Source organism: Aquarana catesbeiana, linkage group LG02 (assembly GCF_042186555.1).
Source record: "Aquarana catesbeiana isolate 2022-GZ linkage group LG02, ASM4218655v1, whole genome shotgun sequence".
In the NCBI taxonomy this organism is placed as follows: domain Eukaryota; kingdom Metazoa; phylum Chordata; class Amphibia; order Anura; family Ranidae; genus Aquarana; species Aquarana catesbeiana.
Window position 1 is genome coordinate 122,606,880 of NC_133325.1, and position 18,505 is coordinate 122,625,384.

General features: G+C 38.7%; 1 protein-coding gene across 7 annotated transcripts in view; it reads right to left on the bottom strand.

Moving 5' to 3' along the window:
* Positions 1–436: 436 nt before the first annotated feature.
* NUP58 (nucleoporin 58) overlaps positions 437–18,505 on the bottom strand; it is a 67,850-nt gene continuing 49,781 nt past the window's right edge. Inside the window, exons 13-16 of one of the 7 annotated variants that reach the window (XM_073613415.1) lie at positions 16,602–16,700; positions 8,929–9,024; positions 5,124–5,156; positions 437–2,800 (exon numbers count right to left, since the gene is read on the bottom strand). In XM_073613415.1, coding sequence (XP_073469516.1) covers positions 2,631–2,800; positions 5,124–5,156; positions 8,929–9,024; positions 16,602–16,700 — 398 coding nt within the window. In that variant the 3' untranslated portion in view covers positions 437–2,630. Of the gene's footprint in view, positions 2,801–4,029; positions 4,165–5,123; positions 5,157–8,928; positions 9,025–16,601; positions 16,701–18,505 lie in introns of those variants that run through there. The other 6 variants (XM_073613419.1, XM_073613417.1, XM_073613416.1 and 3 more) reach the window with 6 other exon arrangements.

Here is an 18,505-nt window from a genome sequence, read left to right on the forward strand (position 1 = left end):
GCTCAATTTCTATGAATATATTTAAAAAATCTCACTATACCCCTATACCACTTATAGCGCCACTCAAGGTGCTCTGGTAGATCCGTGTCTCACAGAAATGGGTGCAGGCTGTCCTGTGCATAATCCAGAAAGCAGGGAAGTATGAGGTAAAAAGACACCGCAAACCACTTAGCTAAACACGTGAAAAGCCACAGCCTTGAGCTCCTCCTGAGCGCTGTCTCTGAGATCTCTATGATTAAGCCCTGATGGGCAGGGTGAAATGCATTACAGACGGGGCTCAAGAAGAGCTCAAGGCTGAGGCCGTTCACATCTCTTTTTACCTGTTGAGCTAATGGTGTGCGGCATCTCTCATCCCCTCATACAATAACAATTTACTTTAACAGACAACTGATCATCTAGTAAAGTTATTGTGAGAAAAGCAGACATGCTACAGAAATGATAGTTTATGACTCCAATTTATATACATATTCAGAATGAAGGACATATACAGGCATATATACACATACTAAAGTGAAAAAACATGCAAGTCAAAAAAGGTATTCCTACCGGTTTATTACAAAAAAAAAACAAAAAAAAAAATACAACTATAACTGTGAAACAAAACAAAAAAAAAGGGGGGGATTAAAAGTGAATCCAAAGCAGGCATTGAGGAAAAAAACCAAAAACAAAAAACACTACAATAGGCCATCAACTGCACAAAGCAGAGGCAGGAAGTTTATAAGAAAAGTCTGTACACTGGAAGCCAAAGTTCCAGCACCCAGGGACATTCATTCTCTTGATGAACTGATAGACCATAGCATCAGGCTTAATGGGTCAACACAGGAAGATAGCTGCTTGACTAGCAGTGGCCACAATGAAAAAAAAAAAAAAAAAAAAAAAAAACAAAACCAAAAGAAGACATGCTGCTGTATGTGGAAATGGCGATTTGGTCTGCGCATACTGCATATTATACAGTCAATCTCCAAAAAGATCTATATGGGGAGCTTTATTATTCTCCATAGGCTCAATAGCTAGAGAATGTTAACCAAGGCCTGTGAATGTAATTTACACTCTTTAAAATACATCCAATATTTCTCTGGAGGTTGAAGATGGAGTGATGTTATTTCAAATAAAAATAATGGCTCGGTTATGTCAGGACGGCAACGCACACAAGTATAATGCACTCCATTCTTCTGTTGGAAAATATTATATTCAAAGGACAAAACTATATAGAACTACATTTTCTTCCAGGGCTAGGGTGTCTTGTAGACTTGAATTTTAAATTTACTGAGCAACTCAAATGCATGGCTTTACCTTCACATATGCTGGAGGACTTAAATAAAGCTTGATCTCTTATGTTGTCCCTATAAAAATATATCTAAAGAAAACATTGTTAAGCCTTATAATTTGCCTACATGGGCAAAGGAATGGGTCACTTTTAAGGCTAGACACAGCAGAACATACCAGAAGTGGTTGGTTTCAACTATCGATACAGTTGAGGTCATTATTTAACCTCCTGTATCCGTTTGCCATTTTACAATTAAGTGCTGAAGATCAGGTATCCTAGCTAATTTGTTAACTTGTGAAAAAAAAAAAATAAAATTAGAAAAAAAAAAACCCCCAAAAAAACAAAAAAAAAAACAAAAAAAAAAAAGGAAGGAGCAAGCTTCCACTTTTGATTTTGTCCATCACATTCTGAAAGCAGCGTGCAGTTAAAAGTTGTATTGGTTTGGGTAAAGCCAACCTCTATTTTAAACAGTGGAACAAACTTTAATCCTCTATTTTGCCAGGACCCCCCCCCCCCCCCCCCAACACAAGTATATATTCTTTCATTCCCATGGTAACTATGACAGGCAAATTGTACCCGAGATACCACAATCATTGGTGTTAGTTGCCCTAGTGTTCTTGTGCAACATGCCTTCTAGCAGATTCTGCATAAGAAGGCCATTTTCTGCCCTTAATTCAGGCATTTTGACAATGGCTGCTCATCTGAAAAAGCAACTTAACTTGTCACGTAATCGTAATCACATTTCTGGGTTACCAAACTTTCAATGCCAAGGGGAAAAAAAAAAAAAAAAAAAAAAAAGGAGGAAGAACATGCCACCACAAAGTATGAAAGTAAATCGTAGAGCATTTTGTTGTCCAATTCTTGCAGTTACCATAGAGGTCAGTGTCCTCTACAGAGACTTGTGTGGTTTCTCTATAACCAGGTACACTGTACACAACCACACTGCAGCAGTCACTAAACCACAGCTAACAGCCACAAGGTCAGCTATCTGTACAAATCCATATAATAAAAATACCTGCAAAAACTAAAACAAAAAACGGGAACTATGCAAAATTTCACTGGTCACACTTATTGATGAAACCACTTATAACCCATACAGTATGTGCAATAGCCAACAAGCTATTAAAAAGACAGTCGTGAAAACTTGATGTACAGTTCAGTGCACTGTTGTCATGACAGCCTCCAAGAGAAGATATTATAGAGTACGACATTGGGTACAAACACATCAGTGGCTTTCAGACATGAAAACATTGCAGGAAAGAAAAATATCAAAAACTTTATAAATCTCTTAGGGAACAATTAGAGCACATGTTTAGAAAAATAGATCTTCAAATGTACTAGCTAACTTCTCTCTCTAAAATGTCTATCGTTTCCCTCTCTTGTTTCCAACTGGGGGCTTCTTAAGCTGTAGCAGCTGTGATCCGGTCCCAAAATTGGTAGATGAGGGGTTAGATACTCCGAAGGTTAAACCAGCTGATGCAGTGATGCCGGGACTGCTGAAGTTAAATCCAGATGTAGATGAAGTGCCAAATCCTTGAGGGGATAAAATAAATTTGAAACCATTAATTTAAGTGAGAAAGGGTTTCCATTTAAATAACTATCCTAGCCAAGACATTATACAATTTACCTCCACATATCTGGATTGTGGAATGGCTACATTAACTGGTGTGAGTCGCACAAGTGACAAAACATCACAGTACAGCAAGAAGTTATTTAAAGTGAACCCCTCACTTAAAATATAGTTTCAACCTAGGCTGATAGACCTGGGAAACAGCTGGTTTTAAGTCTACTGATCCGTCTTGTCCTTACAAAATCTTTTGTGCCCAGTACAAATGCACACGAGGCTCTGTGTGGCCCTGCCAAGTACCTGACAACATTGTGGGAAAATAGGATTAGCATGACAGATTTCCAGTTACACATATTTAAGTGGCAGGTTCACTTTAAATCCTAAATGGTAACGGTAAGGAGGCGAGCCGAGTACACACATGGCATTAAAGGAAATTAAAATGACTTAAGCTTTAGTTCATTACAGATCAGTGATCACTTTTGTAAATGGAATACATGGCAAAAACATCAAACCCTTTAGAAGCTTTTTTCACATCAGTTACTTAGACTTAATTTTTGAAATGCACTGTTAAATTTTGGCTGTTGCGGTAACATACTCTCAGATTACATTTGTGAGCATAAAAGATATAAATATTTCTGGAAAGTGTTTTGAGAGTAAAATTACTTAACATAGAATTTCTATTATCCTGAAGATAGTAAAATGTAAACCAAACTAAGATAGCTTTAGGGCTGATATTTAAAAAAAAAAAAAAAAAATTGGTTGATCGAAATGATCAATGTAGTATATGTCCATGTCCTGGAATCCACTGTTGTACAAACATCATGTAAACTCCTGTACAGCAGCACTGAGATGAGCATAGATACGGTTTGTACTCAGACACTTTGGCACAGCTGTGTGCACATATGAAGATAGGGAATGTGACCATGTTGTCTCACTTAATGAAGTGGAAAAATGATAGGTCACCAAACTGACCGTGCAGCATCTCGAGGCTGTAAATGTCAAGAATGACTGGATAAAATTACAAATCCTTTGGCAGGAAAAATGGCTACCATTTACACATTTCTTATGCAGAACCAACTGCTTGTCTGGATTTCAGTTTTAAATCTGCATTAAATTTAAAATGCACATAACTGACCATAAAAGGTAAGTGGTCTTTGAGCTTAGTTGAAAAAATGATAAAAAGGCAGAGACAAGATTGGACTGAGAAAAGTTTTAATACTGTATTGTAGATAGTATTGTAACATTCAGTAGCGTGCTATGAAATAACATGGATCTTTAGGCAAAAGAATCCGAACTCCCCCGAAAGATGATCTTGAAAAGTTGTTTTAGCCTGGATATATAAAAACAGAATCAAAACAGACATTTTTTATATCTATCCATCCATCTCTCTCTCTCTCTCTCTCTCTCTCTCTCTCTATATATATATATCCTCCTTTCAATAAAAAGGCACAGGATTTTCCACACACATTATAGACTCACGTATTTTCATAATTTAGTCATGGCCAAAAACATTGGCACCCCTGCATTTGTCAGATAATGCACCACTTCGGCCAGAAAATTGTTGCAAGTACAAATGTTTAGGCATTCGTGTTTATTTTTTTCGTTTGTATTGGTAGGACACAAAAAAGTGGAGAAACAAAAGCCAATTATTACACATTCCACACAAAACTCCAAAAACGGACTGGACAAAATGATTGGCCCCTTCACAAAATTGTAAAAAATAATTGCATTCCAAGTTTGTGATGCTCCTGTAATCTGTTAATTGAGTCAAGTGAGTTTAATTACAAATGCTGAGAATGTAGAAATCACTCCGGCAACCAGTTAAAATGGTGAAAAATTGAGTCAACCTTTTTCTGTTGAGTGTCTCTGTGTACCACATGGAGCAGAGAAACAGCAAAGAATTGTCTAAGGATTTGAGAACAAAAATTGTGGAAAAGCATGCACAAGCTCAACGTTACAAGTCTATCTCCAGAGATCTTAGTGTTTGTGTCCGCTATGCTCAACATTGTCAAGAAGTCTACAGCCCATGGCACTGTAGCTAATCTCCCTGGATGTGGACAGAAGAGAAAAATTGAGCAAAGATTGCAACGAAGGATTGAATAGTGGATAAAAATTCCTCGATCAACTAAAGACAAATTCAAGCTGACCTTCAGGCACAGGGTACAACTGTGTCAGCTTGCACTATACGTTTCTATCTGAATGAAAAGGGATGCTATGGTAGAAGACCCAGGAGGACCCCACTGCTGATATAAACATGAAAAAGCCACATTGGAATTTGCCAAAACTTACCTGAGGAAGCCAACATCCTTTTGGGAGAATGTGCTGTGGACAGACAAAACAAAATTACAGCTTTTTGGTAAAGCCCATCATTCTACGGTTTTCAGAAAAAGAAATTAGAAATTAAACATGGCAGAGGTTCACTGATGTTTTGGGAAGGTTTTGCTGCTTCAGGCACAGGTTGTCTTGAATGTGTGCATGGCATTATGAAAGCTAAAGACAACAAAAGAATTCTGGGGTGCAATGTAGGGCCCGGTGTCAGGAAGTTGGGTCTCCGTCAGAGGTCATGGGTCTTAGAGCAGCACAATGACCCAAAGCACAGGTCAAAAAGCACCCAGAAATGGTTTAAGACAAAGAGCTGGAGAGTACTTAACTGGCCAGCAAGGAGTCCAGATCTAAATCCCTTAGAGCACCGGTGGAGCGATCTCAAAACAGCAGTTGGGAAAAGAAACCCTTCCAGTCTGAGAGACCTGGAGCAGTTGGTGAAAGAAGAGTGGTCCAAAATTCCAGTGAAGAAGAGGTATAAGAAAATCATTGAAGGTTACAGGAAGCGATTGATTTCAGTTATTTTTTCCATGGGGTGCGCTACCAAATATTAAAATGAAGGTACCAATAAGTTTGTCCAGTCTATTTTTGGAGTTTTGCGTGGAAGGTGTCAGATTTGGCTTTTTGTTTCTCCACTTTTTTTGTGTAATACCAATACAAACAAAAGAAATAAACATAAGAATGCCTAAACATTTGTAATTGCAACAATTTTCTGGGCGAAGTGGTGCATTATCTGACAGAAATGCAGGGGTGCCAATATCTTTGGCCATGGACTATATCTGCAGCTTGGACCAGCAGGTGTGCACAATGTGAAAGTATCGTGCTATGTGGGGATGAGAAGCACCTAGAGTATGCTGTCCAGTTCTGGGCACCAGTCCTCAGGAAGGATGTACTGGAAATGGAGCGAGTACAAAGAAGGGCAACAAAGCTAATAAAGGGTGTAGAGGATATTAGTTATGAGGAAAGGTTGCGAACTTATTCTCTCTGGAGAAGAGACGCTTGAGGGGGGATAGGATTTCAATATACAAATACCGTACGGGTGACCCCACAATAGGAATAAAATTTTTTTGCAGAAGAGAGTTTAACAAGACTCGTGGCCACTTATTAAAATTAGAAGAAAAGAGGTTTAACCTTAAACTACGTAGAGGCAAGGATATAGACTTCCCTTCCACAGGCGGTGGTCTCAGCGGGGGCATTGATAGTTTCAAGAAACTATTAGATAAGCACCTGAATGACTGCAACATACAGGGATATACAATGTAATACTGACATATAATCACACCCACATATTAGGTTGGACTTGATGGACTTGTGTTTTTTTCAACCTCACCTACTATGTAACTATGAGATTGTGTGGTAGTGACACTTTTCTGAAATGAACACTCACTATAATATGCAGCTATTGTGACAAATTAGGATTATGACTATGTAACTGGATACTGAAGGTTTCCTTTACGGTGGCAAAAAGGATACCAGCCTTGTGCTGCATGAATACCTCAATGGAGCTGGGTTCATTGTGGTACCCGGTGCTTTAGAGATGCCAACGGGCTGGAGATGTCCCTTCATCATCAGCTCTTGGTGACACCTGCTTGTCTATGGCAAGTCTTTATCTCATTCATTGACAGCAACTTATGGTGAGTTTAAAGTTGTTAACTGCCTTCAGGACTATACAGCATCCAGGTGCATGCTCACTATTTTACCTCAGACTGAAAAGATTCAACATGCCACTCACAAAACGCAGAGTAAAATCTCCCCAATAAGAGAAATTCTAGCAATTGCATGGCAAAGGTTCTAATATCCCCAGCCATCTTTGACCTCCAGTCCACCCTTTCCTTATGGGCCAGTGAGAACCTCCATCACAATTCATGGCCAATCACATGCTGCTGGTACCTAGAAGTGCTTCTACAGTGTTCAAGGGACAGTTAATCATCTTTAAAGTAGCATAGCCTTCGGCAAGATGCAGTTCACTAATTAAAACTAACTCCTCTGCACCAAAATTGTAGCCACTACATAGCATGAGAACTCCAGCTGTGCAGCCTTGATTTAGACTGTCCCAGATAGGTGAACCATGGTGTATTCAGAGGGTGCCCACTTTCAATAGTTATTATAATGTTTATCTGTGAGCTCATTTACACAAGGGGGGGATGTCTAGCGTGTTGTCTTTTTTAGTTTAGGAAATAAAGGTTATTTGCATGATACTTTGAAAAGTCAGAGCCCCTAGTGTTCTGACAATATGCTGCAGTTTGTCTTGCTCAAGTAAATTGAATGGGCACCTTTAAAAAAAAAGTGCATAGCAATGCATCTGTGTATTAAAAATTGCACAGAATAATGCAATTGTTTCCAGCCAGGTGAACGTCCTAATGGTATTTTTTTGTAACTTTAATTTTTTTCCAATGTACATATGTGAGTTTGTTATGATTGGTTGTATTTTATACACATATTTTTATATTCAATGGATGTTCTTTATTTTGGTATATACAGTTTTGGAAGGAGGTCCTATTTTAACAATCTTTACATTTTTCCAAGTGCTTTGCACTACGGCAAAGTGAAAAATCAACTGTTGGCATAAAAGGCTCATCTGTGTTTTTTCACTAGAACGCACATTTTTGAAAATCTGAATCTTTAGGCTTAAGGAATTATAACAGTGCTGCCAATATGTGTTTTGGGTTTGTACTCTTCCTTTTAGAGCCAAGTTGTCAACCTAATGTCAGAATGTAATGCTCCTGTAAAGGCTGACAACTGATACAATGTCCATGCTGTGGCAGAGAGGAAAATCATTAACTTTTCTTGCATTCTCCTGCACCTTTTCTCTCTACCCTCATTATTTGTTCTTTAGTGCCAAACAACTGAGCTCAAACTGGAATAATGTTTGACCTTACAGCCTGGCACTTCTGCACTCACTGGGAGAGAATACAAGTTAACATTAAAGACAAAAATATCAAGAAATCCCTCAAAGTGCATGTTAATACTGCTCTACTACAATTCTAAAATAGGGATTCACGTTATTACATATGAAAATTGGTTAACTAGTTTCTCTTTTGTTTGGTTAAAATGTTAGAAGAATCCAGAGCCACCAGTATTCGAGTACTTACTATAAAGATATTTTCCTGTGAGTCCATTGAGGGAAACAGGAATTCAGAAGCAATTGGGTAATACTGCCACCTATAGGAGGTTGAAACACTGGCGAACAAGAAAATCATAAGCCAGCTCTTGTAACACAACCACTGATAAAACCAAGACTGAACCAGATGCAGTGAAATCCTCTTTAAGGACAAGAGAATCTGCCAACTATGGGAGATCACAGGGGGTATAACCTTATGCTCAGACCAGGACAGAAGAAATCACCACCAAGGAGAAAGACTCTAGCCAAAAGAAACCGCAAAAAAGGTTCAACAGGCAACTACCGAAGTCTGAAAGCAGCTTTAAAATCTGGTGCTGGGGAGGCTGCTAAACCAAACTACTGTTACAGAATGACTAGCTCAAGGAGCAGTGAAACAAGGAATCTTTATGAAAAAGTCAGGGAAAAAAAATTAGCAGCAGTGTAACAAGAATCAGGACCCCCCCCCCCCCCCCAAATAAAACCTAAAGGAACGCTGGGTAAAGAAGAGGCTAGACAGAGGCTGGCTTACAAATTTTCAATGCACTAGTGACCCAAACTTCTGAAGGCTTGGTATAACCCAAAGGTTTCTGAATTCCCGTGGATGATGGCGAAATAAGGTCCATCATTTTTATTTTTTTTTTAACAAACAAGCTGTTTAGTTGAAATACAAACCTGCACTGAGGCTTCCTGATGGTTTATTTGCAGTTCCAAAGCCAAAAGAGCCGGCTCCAGATGAGTTGCTTCCGAAAGCCGAGCTACCTCCAAATCCTAGTGGGACAGCATTAGACAGAACACATGTAACAAAGCTTACAGCACAAAGATGGCTAAAAGTAAAAAACCTCAGCATACACGTGAGCAGTTTTCATATACTATTAAAAGCAAAATAATCCACAACAATTAGCTTTATGCTTGCTGCCTGAAAGCCCACTATGTCTGATGCTACCTTAAATTGGAATTCAAAGCAAAGCAAAATTAATTTATATGACTGGGGTATCATGGCATAATATGGAGATCTCCATCTGTAACTGCAGTTACCCAAATCCTATGTTTTTTATTTTTTTAACCAACAACAAATCCTATAGTTACTGACAGACTGGCACTGCAAGTGAATCCTGCAGTTGTAGCTCTGTCATTCAAAAAATCTGTCAGCCATGGGACATGGGAAGGGTAAAGCCTTAAAGCGTTACTTAACCCAGGACCCTGTATTCACTATATCTGGTCTCCCACAGTACACAGAACATGGAAATGCAATATAAACTGCTAAATACCTTTTCTCATCAGCAGTATATAGCAGTCTTGTAACTTCTATCAGTTCCTTGTAAAGCGTGTAGGAGGAGTTTTCATACTGCACTGAGCTGTCCTATCAGGATCCATTACCCCTGACCTTCTGTTTGGACAGTATCGATTGGTCCTGTGCTGATCACATGCACTCTCCCAAGAAAAACAAAAAAACAAACAAAAAAAAAAACACCCCTCTCTAGCAATACACACCAAACTGAGTGTGTGCAAGAATGACTCCAAGGGCTCCGTTTCATCCGGACATGTTCTGGAGTCAGTGGAAGGAGGAGGATCTGTGCATTCAGGATCAAACAGCCCTTTTACACAATGCAGAGGATTAACCCCTCAGGTTCCACAGTGAGTATAACAAGCATGCGTTACTGCATATACAGACTGATTTTACTGTTGTGGGTTTAGTAACACTGGGGGGTTGATTTACTAAAGGCAAATCCACTTTGCACTACAAGTGCACTTGGAAGTGCAGTCGCTTTAGATCTGAGGGAAAGATCTGAAATGAGGGGAAGCTCTGCTGATTTTAAAATCCAATCATGTACAAGCAAAAATGCTGTTTTTTATTTTTCTCCCTCAGATCTACAGCAACTGCACTTGTAGTGCAAAGTGGATTTGCCTTTAGTAAATAAACCCCTAAGAGATCTTTTTCTCGAAACCCCTTGAAAAGTAGAAAAACCTCCTAACATAAATGAGAACATTTACTGATGGACCATGGATATTTAATTAGGTTGTACAGGCATATGCCAAATACTGTTATAAAGCTGACTGCCTCACTCCCTTGCTACATATTGTTGAATATGTCAGCAATCAGGAGAAAGGTGGAATTGCCAGTTAAGTGGAAAAATCAATCAGCAGCAAGAGATAAAAATTGCCTGTATAGCCTACATTGTGCACTGTTCAGGAAATCTGAATAAGGATTATTACCCTGGAATTTGAAAAACAGAGTGTCTTCAGACTGAGGGGCTTAGGCGAGCATAAGAGGAGGCTGAGAGGGGAGCTGCACACTGAAGTTTTATTACCTTCATGCACAAAATGCATGAAGGTAAAAAACCTCCAGCCTTTAGAGCTGAACTCCAGCCTTACCTTCATTCTTGGACAGTTAATAGAAGGGCTTTTCTCCTGTACTGAAAATGCTCACTTTGATTTCCCTGCACAATGTGAGCTTCTCATACTGTGCATTAGACACTGCAGCAAGTCCACCTCATTTTCTGGCTGGAGGATGTTCAGCATCATCTAGACCTCCCCAATCTTACTGTCCCTGGCACACCTCTTTCATGCATTGTAATTCAATTATTTTTACCATGGAGGCTCATCATCATGCCATTATCACATGTGGGCATTACCTAGGGCAGTCTGCATACAAATACACCCTACCTAGATATGCCCACTGCTCCAGATTTACATCCACTCATCAGTACATTTTGATATTTGCATAACTCATCCCAAGAGCCAGCTCTAAAAGCACTTGAGGAGTACTTAGGCTGTGTGCTATGCTGTTTAATGGAAGTTATGTAAAGCACCATTCTGGCCTACGCCACCAGTCATAATCTGCCTACATTGCAGAGAGAAGCAGAGACACAGTGATAACATCACTGGGTGTAACATAGGGTAGGTAATGAAAAGGTTATTATTAAAAAATAGTTAGAATGAAGAGGGTGGACCAGGAAAGGTAAAATGTAAGCAGGTTAAACTTCAGTTTTAAGAAAATACTAATACAGTAGGAAACAGTGAGTTAATGTTGCGTAGATTGGCAGCCAAAACCAGTGGTTAGATGCAAGGCTGTAGGAGAGGACAAAATCCATTCACTGGGTTAAAGGTAGAGATCCAAGTATATACCAACCAGATGACACTATATGCTAAATGCATTGCACAGACAAACTACATGCAAAAATAAGTACACAAATGCCAAAAATTAAAACTATGAACTGTATACTACATTTTCTCCAAGACAAGTTCTGGTGTTGGAACCAGTTTGTTACATACCTACAGGCAACTTTTAGTAAACTTTCAGGGATGCTCATTGTATAGTCCTGCCTGGCGTCACAGTCTTTCTCCTGGAAACATCCCCAGACAGGTTGTCCTCTTAATGTGCACTTGTGCCGCAGCCCTATTCACCCTTATGGGGGAGCCATTTTCCGTAGGGCAGCTAGAATAAGATAGGTTTCACCCATAGGAAGGAATGGGGCCGTGGTGTGTGTACACCAACAAGATCTGTAGAGTTTTAGAATTGTAAAATTCTAAAGTATGTAAAAAATCTGACCTCTCCTAGAAGACCCCAAGCAAAATCTGCCTGCTACAATGTACAGATGAAGCCTTACGTTTTGAAAAGACACTTCCAAATGGGTATAAGGTGAATGCCACCTAAACATTGTGCTTAAATGTCACCATATGCGTCTGCCCCAGTTAGGCTTGGCCTCCTTGTGTGACTTTTCTTCTGTAATAGTGATGAAATAATGTACATACAAGAGGAAAAAAAAAAAACACACCAGGAAATAGGTGTCGGACATTGGTAGCTAGATAATGTCTGCACTGATGTCAAGGACTTTAATTGGTGGGACAGGCATATTAGTTGAAAAAGGAGCTCACTTAGATGTAAATATATACAGCATGCAAACAGCAACAAGAAAGGGTTAAAAAAGTAAGAGTAGCAAGCCACTGGTAAGGAACACCTATTTCTACATGGATGCAGTTTAAGAAAAATCAAGCAAATGCTCCACACAATGTGCCTGTCCTTATTGATTTTAATTTTGGCTAATTGCTTTCTAGCATTGGCTACAGTTCACAGGGAAAATGTTGTAGCCTGGTGACTTTTAGGATTGAGTATGAAATATGGAGTCAGTCAATTGACAGCTAAAACATTGCACAACTTTAAAAAAAGAAAAAAAAAAAAAAAAAAACACATAATTTGTAAAGTAATCCATGCCCCCATAGTATACTATAAGATTATATAGCATACAGCGTGGGTTAAAGCCCTTCAGATTCTCTGCAGATTAAGACACTGCCCAAATTCTAGTCTGTTTTTTTTTGTTTAGCACTGCCGCTATGTAGGCAGCAGGGGCAAACATTATAATTTCAGGCAAGATCAGCAGTTTATTGTCTGTGCACCCATAGAGTAATTTAAAACAGAAGTGCCAGTTGCAGCAGAGTCATTAGTGCACAAAAAAAATGTAACAGCAGAAGCAGATTGTAAAATGTGCAGAGGGAAAGATGTCATTGCCAGCATTATACATAATCTGCTGTGTGAATGCTCCAACTATCAGCCTCTCAGCTCTGTCCTCAGATAAATGAGAGGCTGTTCAGCAAGCCTCAAATGAAAGTAAATTACACCTGTGGAATACTACGGAGCATCATTTGAGTGACAGCTCTGAGTATACCTGGGGCTGCTGATGTCCCTTCAAAGATGTTGGTGCTCAGCAGCAGTTTCAGACCTGTTGAATATCATAATATTCATCAAAAAGGTACAGGGAGATCAGATGTACGAAACAAGGCAATTGGAATATTCTATGTCAAGAGTTCCCACATTAAGATTAGATAGATTATCCTGGGATAGTTTCTATGAAATCACCAAGGATTTGGAGGAGATCCTAAAATACCAACAGATCACCATTACAAAAGATCTGCTGCCGAAGAGGACCCCCACAAAAGGTATAAACAATTGGAAGAAAAAAAAACCCAAAAAAACAAGTGGCTAATAAACCGGGTTCCCTTGATGACATTTGTACTTTCACAAGCCTAAAAAGATCATGAAAAGTACCATTCAGCATGTTAATGTAAACCTGCAAATACAGTGGCAAAGTACCAAATAATGCATACGTGAATCTGACTTTTTCTTTGTTTAATAAATTAGATACTGACATAAGTTAGTTACATAAGAAAATTTCTTTGCCCTTGTGTGCTACAAAAACGATGGAAAAATAGCTTTCTAAAAATGGAAAGGTGAGCCCTGACTCATAGTTCTAAAGAGAGGATTCAGGATTCAATGTGGTCTCAAACTGATTAAAATGTACTGAAGAGCAAAACACTTTTTTTTTTTTAAGACAGTTGTCTGTCAGAATTCTAGACTGGTTTTTACAGTTATTTGTGTAAGGAATTTTACAGAAATACATTTTCAAAAATGCAAAATGCTGTATTAGCCTTTAAAAGGGATTCAGCACCTAGAAAGTAAAACGTTGTGAGGATGGAGCATCACAGTGTTGTGAACCTCTGAGAGGTGTTGAAATACAAAGCTGTTATAAGATGCTTACCTTAGGCCCCTTTCACACTGGAGCGGTTTTCAGGCGGTATTGCGCTAAAAATACCGCCTGAAAACCGCCCCTAAACAGCCTCCGCTGTTTGTTCAGTGTGAAAGCCCGAGGGCTTTCACACTGAAGCGGTGCGCTCGCAGGACGGTAAAAAAAGTCCTGCGAGCCGCTTCTTTGGAGCGGGGAAGGAGCGGTGTATTCACCGCTCCTTCCCCGCTCCTGCCCATTGAAATCAATGGGACAGCGCGGCTATACCGCGGTAATACTATAGCCGCACTGTACGAGCGGATTTAACCCTTTTTCGGCCGCCAGCGGGGGTTAAAACCGAACCGCTAGCGGCCGAATACCGCTACAAGAACGACGGTACAGCAGCGCTAAAAATAGCGCTGTTGTACCGCCGACGCCCCCACCGCCCCAGTGTGGGTTCTTTTTACAAATTGATACGGTTACATCTTTTGAAAAGTGTTGCCTTTCCCTTATTTTCAGTGTTACTTTTTAAAAAAAGTGGTCTCCTTTAAAAGCTGTAAATACATTTTTTTTTATATTGCTAATAAAGCATTTTCCATTTTTGTGAAACTATTTGTGGTGATACCTTAAAGTGATTGTAAAGGGTAATTTTTAAAAGATTCTAAACATGTTGGTGGTTTTGCACTAAGCAGCCCCAATCCTCCTCCTCTGGCGTCCCCTGCCAGAGCTCCTGGCTCCTCCTCTTCTCGGTGTGCCACCATAGGAAGCCGCTTCCTATTGTGCAAAACCTGTGGGCTCTATCTCGAGCTGTGCTGCCTGTGTCCATAGACACAGACAGAGCACCTTGGCGCTGGAATTGATTGACAGCAGCAGGAGCCAAGTGGAGCTATGGACAGCCCCCAGCTCTCTGCTCAGAGAATTCTGAGAACTGAGCGATCAGTCTTTGATCGCTTAGTTCTCAGTGCAGAGCCGGCGTGGGGTCAAGACATCCACCTAGCGAAGTATAAAAGGTTTTTTTTTTTTTTTTTTTTTTTTTTTTTTCGAATTTCCATACTTCTCTTTTAATACAAAAAAAAAAAAAAACAAACAAAAAACCTTCACTGCTAAACACTAGCACAAATTTTTCTCACTTTAGAGTAATTTTCTTGTTGGGTCTACAGGACAGCAATACATAACAGAAAAGGCCACTGATGGCAAAATAAAAAAAATCCTGCCAAGCATTTTAACCATTTCCACTATCCAAAATATATATATATTTTTAATTGGTTTGAGATATACTTCATCAGAAATAAGAAAAAATACACTGTATTCATGCCTTTCATTTAGATAAGATGCCTAATCTGGCAATGATCGCACATTGTAAACACTTTGATGTCCTCTTATAGTTTTCTCCTATTTTTTTAGGTTTGTGGATGGGGCCTTACATTAACCAGAAAAAAAAAAAAAAAAGTAGTATGATGAACAGATAAATCAGGGTTGGACCATTCTAGCAGCCAATATTTCTAGCAGGTCAATCAAAGCAAGCAAATTTTAAAGAGTGGGCAAGGTCAGTATGACACAGAAGAGTGTAGAACCATGAAAGCAGAAAAAGAAAAACAATTGAGAAAATGAATATACTGCAAATGTTACAGGCAGGACTTTTAAGAGTAAAGACTTGGGCTTTTAAAAAGGAAAATATGTATTTATTTTTTTTAGAAAGTGCATCCTTTAATGTAAACACTGCATTTAATCTAGCAAGTCTTGATATGATTTTATACAATTGCTCTTCCATATCCTGGATATTGCTTTAACAACGTGTACCCTAGCCACTAATCTGTGTTTTACTGCAATCACAGTTGCCAGTTATTCAGTAGAGAGAGAGTCCATAGTAGTAGCTGTCGGCTTCTGTGGTTGTGAACAGCAGCAAGCTAGAGAGAACTGTCACTCACAAAACCATATCAACTCAACATAATCCAGCTACTACTCTCCCACCTGAATGGTTGGCCTCTGTCTTTCCTTTTAGTACAATGAAATATTTTAAGCACAAAAAAAGGAGGTGGCAGAGGAATTGCAGAGTTGCCAGATTAGATGGAGAACTTCAGAATGAAGATGAAGTGGTAGCTTCAGTGTCGCGCATAAATTAGATTTCAGTCTGGCGTGGAGCCACAGACAGAAATGTAATTTTATTTCAAAAACACTGCATGGATCTGAAGGATTCAATGATTTTCAACTTCGAGGTTTGAACTGAATAAATGAAGGACATATATGCATGTAAGCTATAGGTGCACCTATTAGTAGTCACTTATTTTGTAACGTTGAAGATATTTTGTAGCTTATACAAGCCAATTCTTCAGTTCAGACTGAAGTTGTGACTTGGATAAATTACAAAGCATCTTCAATATTACAGAACAAGTCCAGTCGATTGTGACTAATAACTACTAGATATATCATGACCTGGATAAATGAGGACCTTCAACGACATAAGCTACAGGTGGTTTGAATTGATTGCAACATTCAAAAGGGCAACATAAGCTACTCCTGACATTTTTTTTTCTTTTGAACCACCACTTAGTTGTTGCTTAGTGAGGGGTGATGCACAAATTCCTTAGAATGAAGCATCAGAACCAAGGAAGCCTATAGCATACCTATGACAGGCTGACACAAGAGTGCTGCCCGTCTGCATTACAAATCCTACGTGTGGGCCACCTGATTAGCAAACTGTTCTTCAAAGATAAAAGCTCAACACGAGAGACTTTTCCTTTTCAACTAAAACCAGTAGGTGAAATTCTAATTTGCAAGCAACTTTTTTCACACAAGCATCTGCTATAGTAAGATGTTAAAATAAAGAGAATGGAAAAAAAAAGGTACCTCCAATACTTGAAGAGCCCAAGCCAGCTGGTTGTAGACCAGAACTCATAGCTGAGCCGAAGGGTGCTCCAAACCCAACTCCTAGTGAAGGCCGAGGCCCTAATGTGAAAAGTAGAAACAAAACAAAACAAAAAAAAAGGCAACGGAAAAAAAGCTTTTCTTATTTGCAAAAGTAAAGAAAAAAAAAAAAACAAAAAAAAAAAAAACTTAAGCAGCAGTGATGTGAATCCACTAGAAAAAAAATTTTACACACCTAGTTCCTGCATTAGCCAGTAGTAGTAAAATTCAGCTGGGTTTGGTGTACGATGTTGAAGATGTTTCACTGCTCTAAATGGCTTCTTCAGTTCAGTTTAATCATTTTAACTGGGAAAGCCACTTGGATGAGTGATCAAACATCTTCAACATTAAAGAACAAGTCCATCTGAAGGTGACCATCTACTAAGCTAGCTGTAGCATGACCTGGATACAAGTGAACCTTCACAGATCAAGTTCCAGCATTATCCCCACCATGTATCAACTAAGCTAAACCCTAATCTAATATACAAAATGATTGATTCTAACTAAATTTTACACTTGCAGAAAGAACACAACAAAACAAAAAAAAAAACAAAAAAAAAAAAAACAAAAAAAGTGTTTATTCAATTTATTGGTCAGTTGTAGCAAGTCATTGACTGATTAAGAAGACAATGCAGATGTTTCTTGTAGTAAGTTCAAAGCTGGAAACATCAGGAGTCACAACAAGATTCAAAAACAGGCAAACTTACTACCTGAAAAGGTTTTAGCTATGTCCAGCACATTGAAAAAAAAACAAAACAAAAAAATTTTGAGTAATATCTCTACCCAACATTAGAATTACAAATAGACCAAACTTGAAATTCAATATGAATTTGTCTACCCTTGCCAATAAATACTAGATTGTCAATATATAATTTATCTTCTGAACCTCCTGAATTTTGGACACCTGGTTGATGAACACATTGTCCACAGACCATCACAGACCACTCTCAGGGGGACAAGGTTGCAGACTAGGCTCTCATCTGATAAAAATTGTTTACATGAACGACCTTAAAATCCCCTGGGGGAGGTTTGGATCTCATGTCACTGCACATATACATTTTTTTTTAAGCACACATCTGCTACAAAATGTCAACCCCTGCCTGCCATGGCCTTGCTTATACTGCAAATTTTTTTTGTACCAAACATTTTCTAATTATAAAAATGGCAAAGCACTTTTCTAAATGAATCATTTTCAGTTTTTGAAGTGGGAGGGCTGCTTATATGATGATATCCAAGGCAATTTGCTATCGGTGCTCATCCTACCTTCATCATTGGAAGCAAGTTTGAGTGGTGGTGTATGTTGTTACCCAGCATTGCATCATCATTACCAACACATGATGATTAGGAAGATAGCCTCTTATGGGTTTTTTTTTTTAAGCAGACTATTTTTGATGCAACCCTGCTCCACCTAAGATGTAATAAAGGAAGAGTGGCCACAATTTGTTTATTTTGCAAATATCACATTGAGTTTGTGTTATTTAAAAAAGTGCCAATAAATCTCACTGGACCTCATCTATAAAAAAGGAAGCCTCCCTCACAGAATAACTCAAACTGCCACTTTTCTAAGATTTCCAAAAACAAACAAAAAATAAATAAATAAAAAAGGAAGGGGGAAAAAAAAAAAAAAAAAAAAAAAAGGAAGAAGGATTCCTCCAGAGCATCACACACTCAAGGTCTACTATTGGTTTTATTACCAACAAAGAAACATCAGTCTTTGCCAACAGCAGTAAAATATAACTGCCCTACTTACTGTAATACCAACTTCATTATATAAACTAAATGCATAAGAATAGTACAAAATTGATCATATTGCATACTGCAATTACTGGGAACTTAAGCTGGCCATA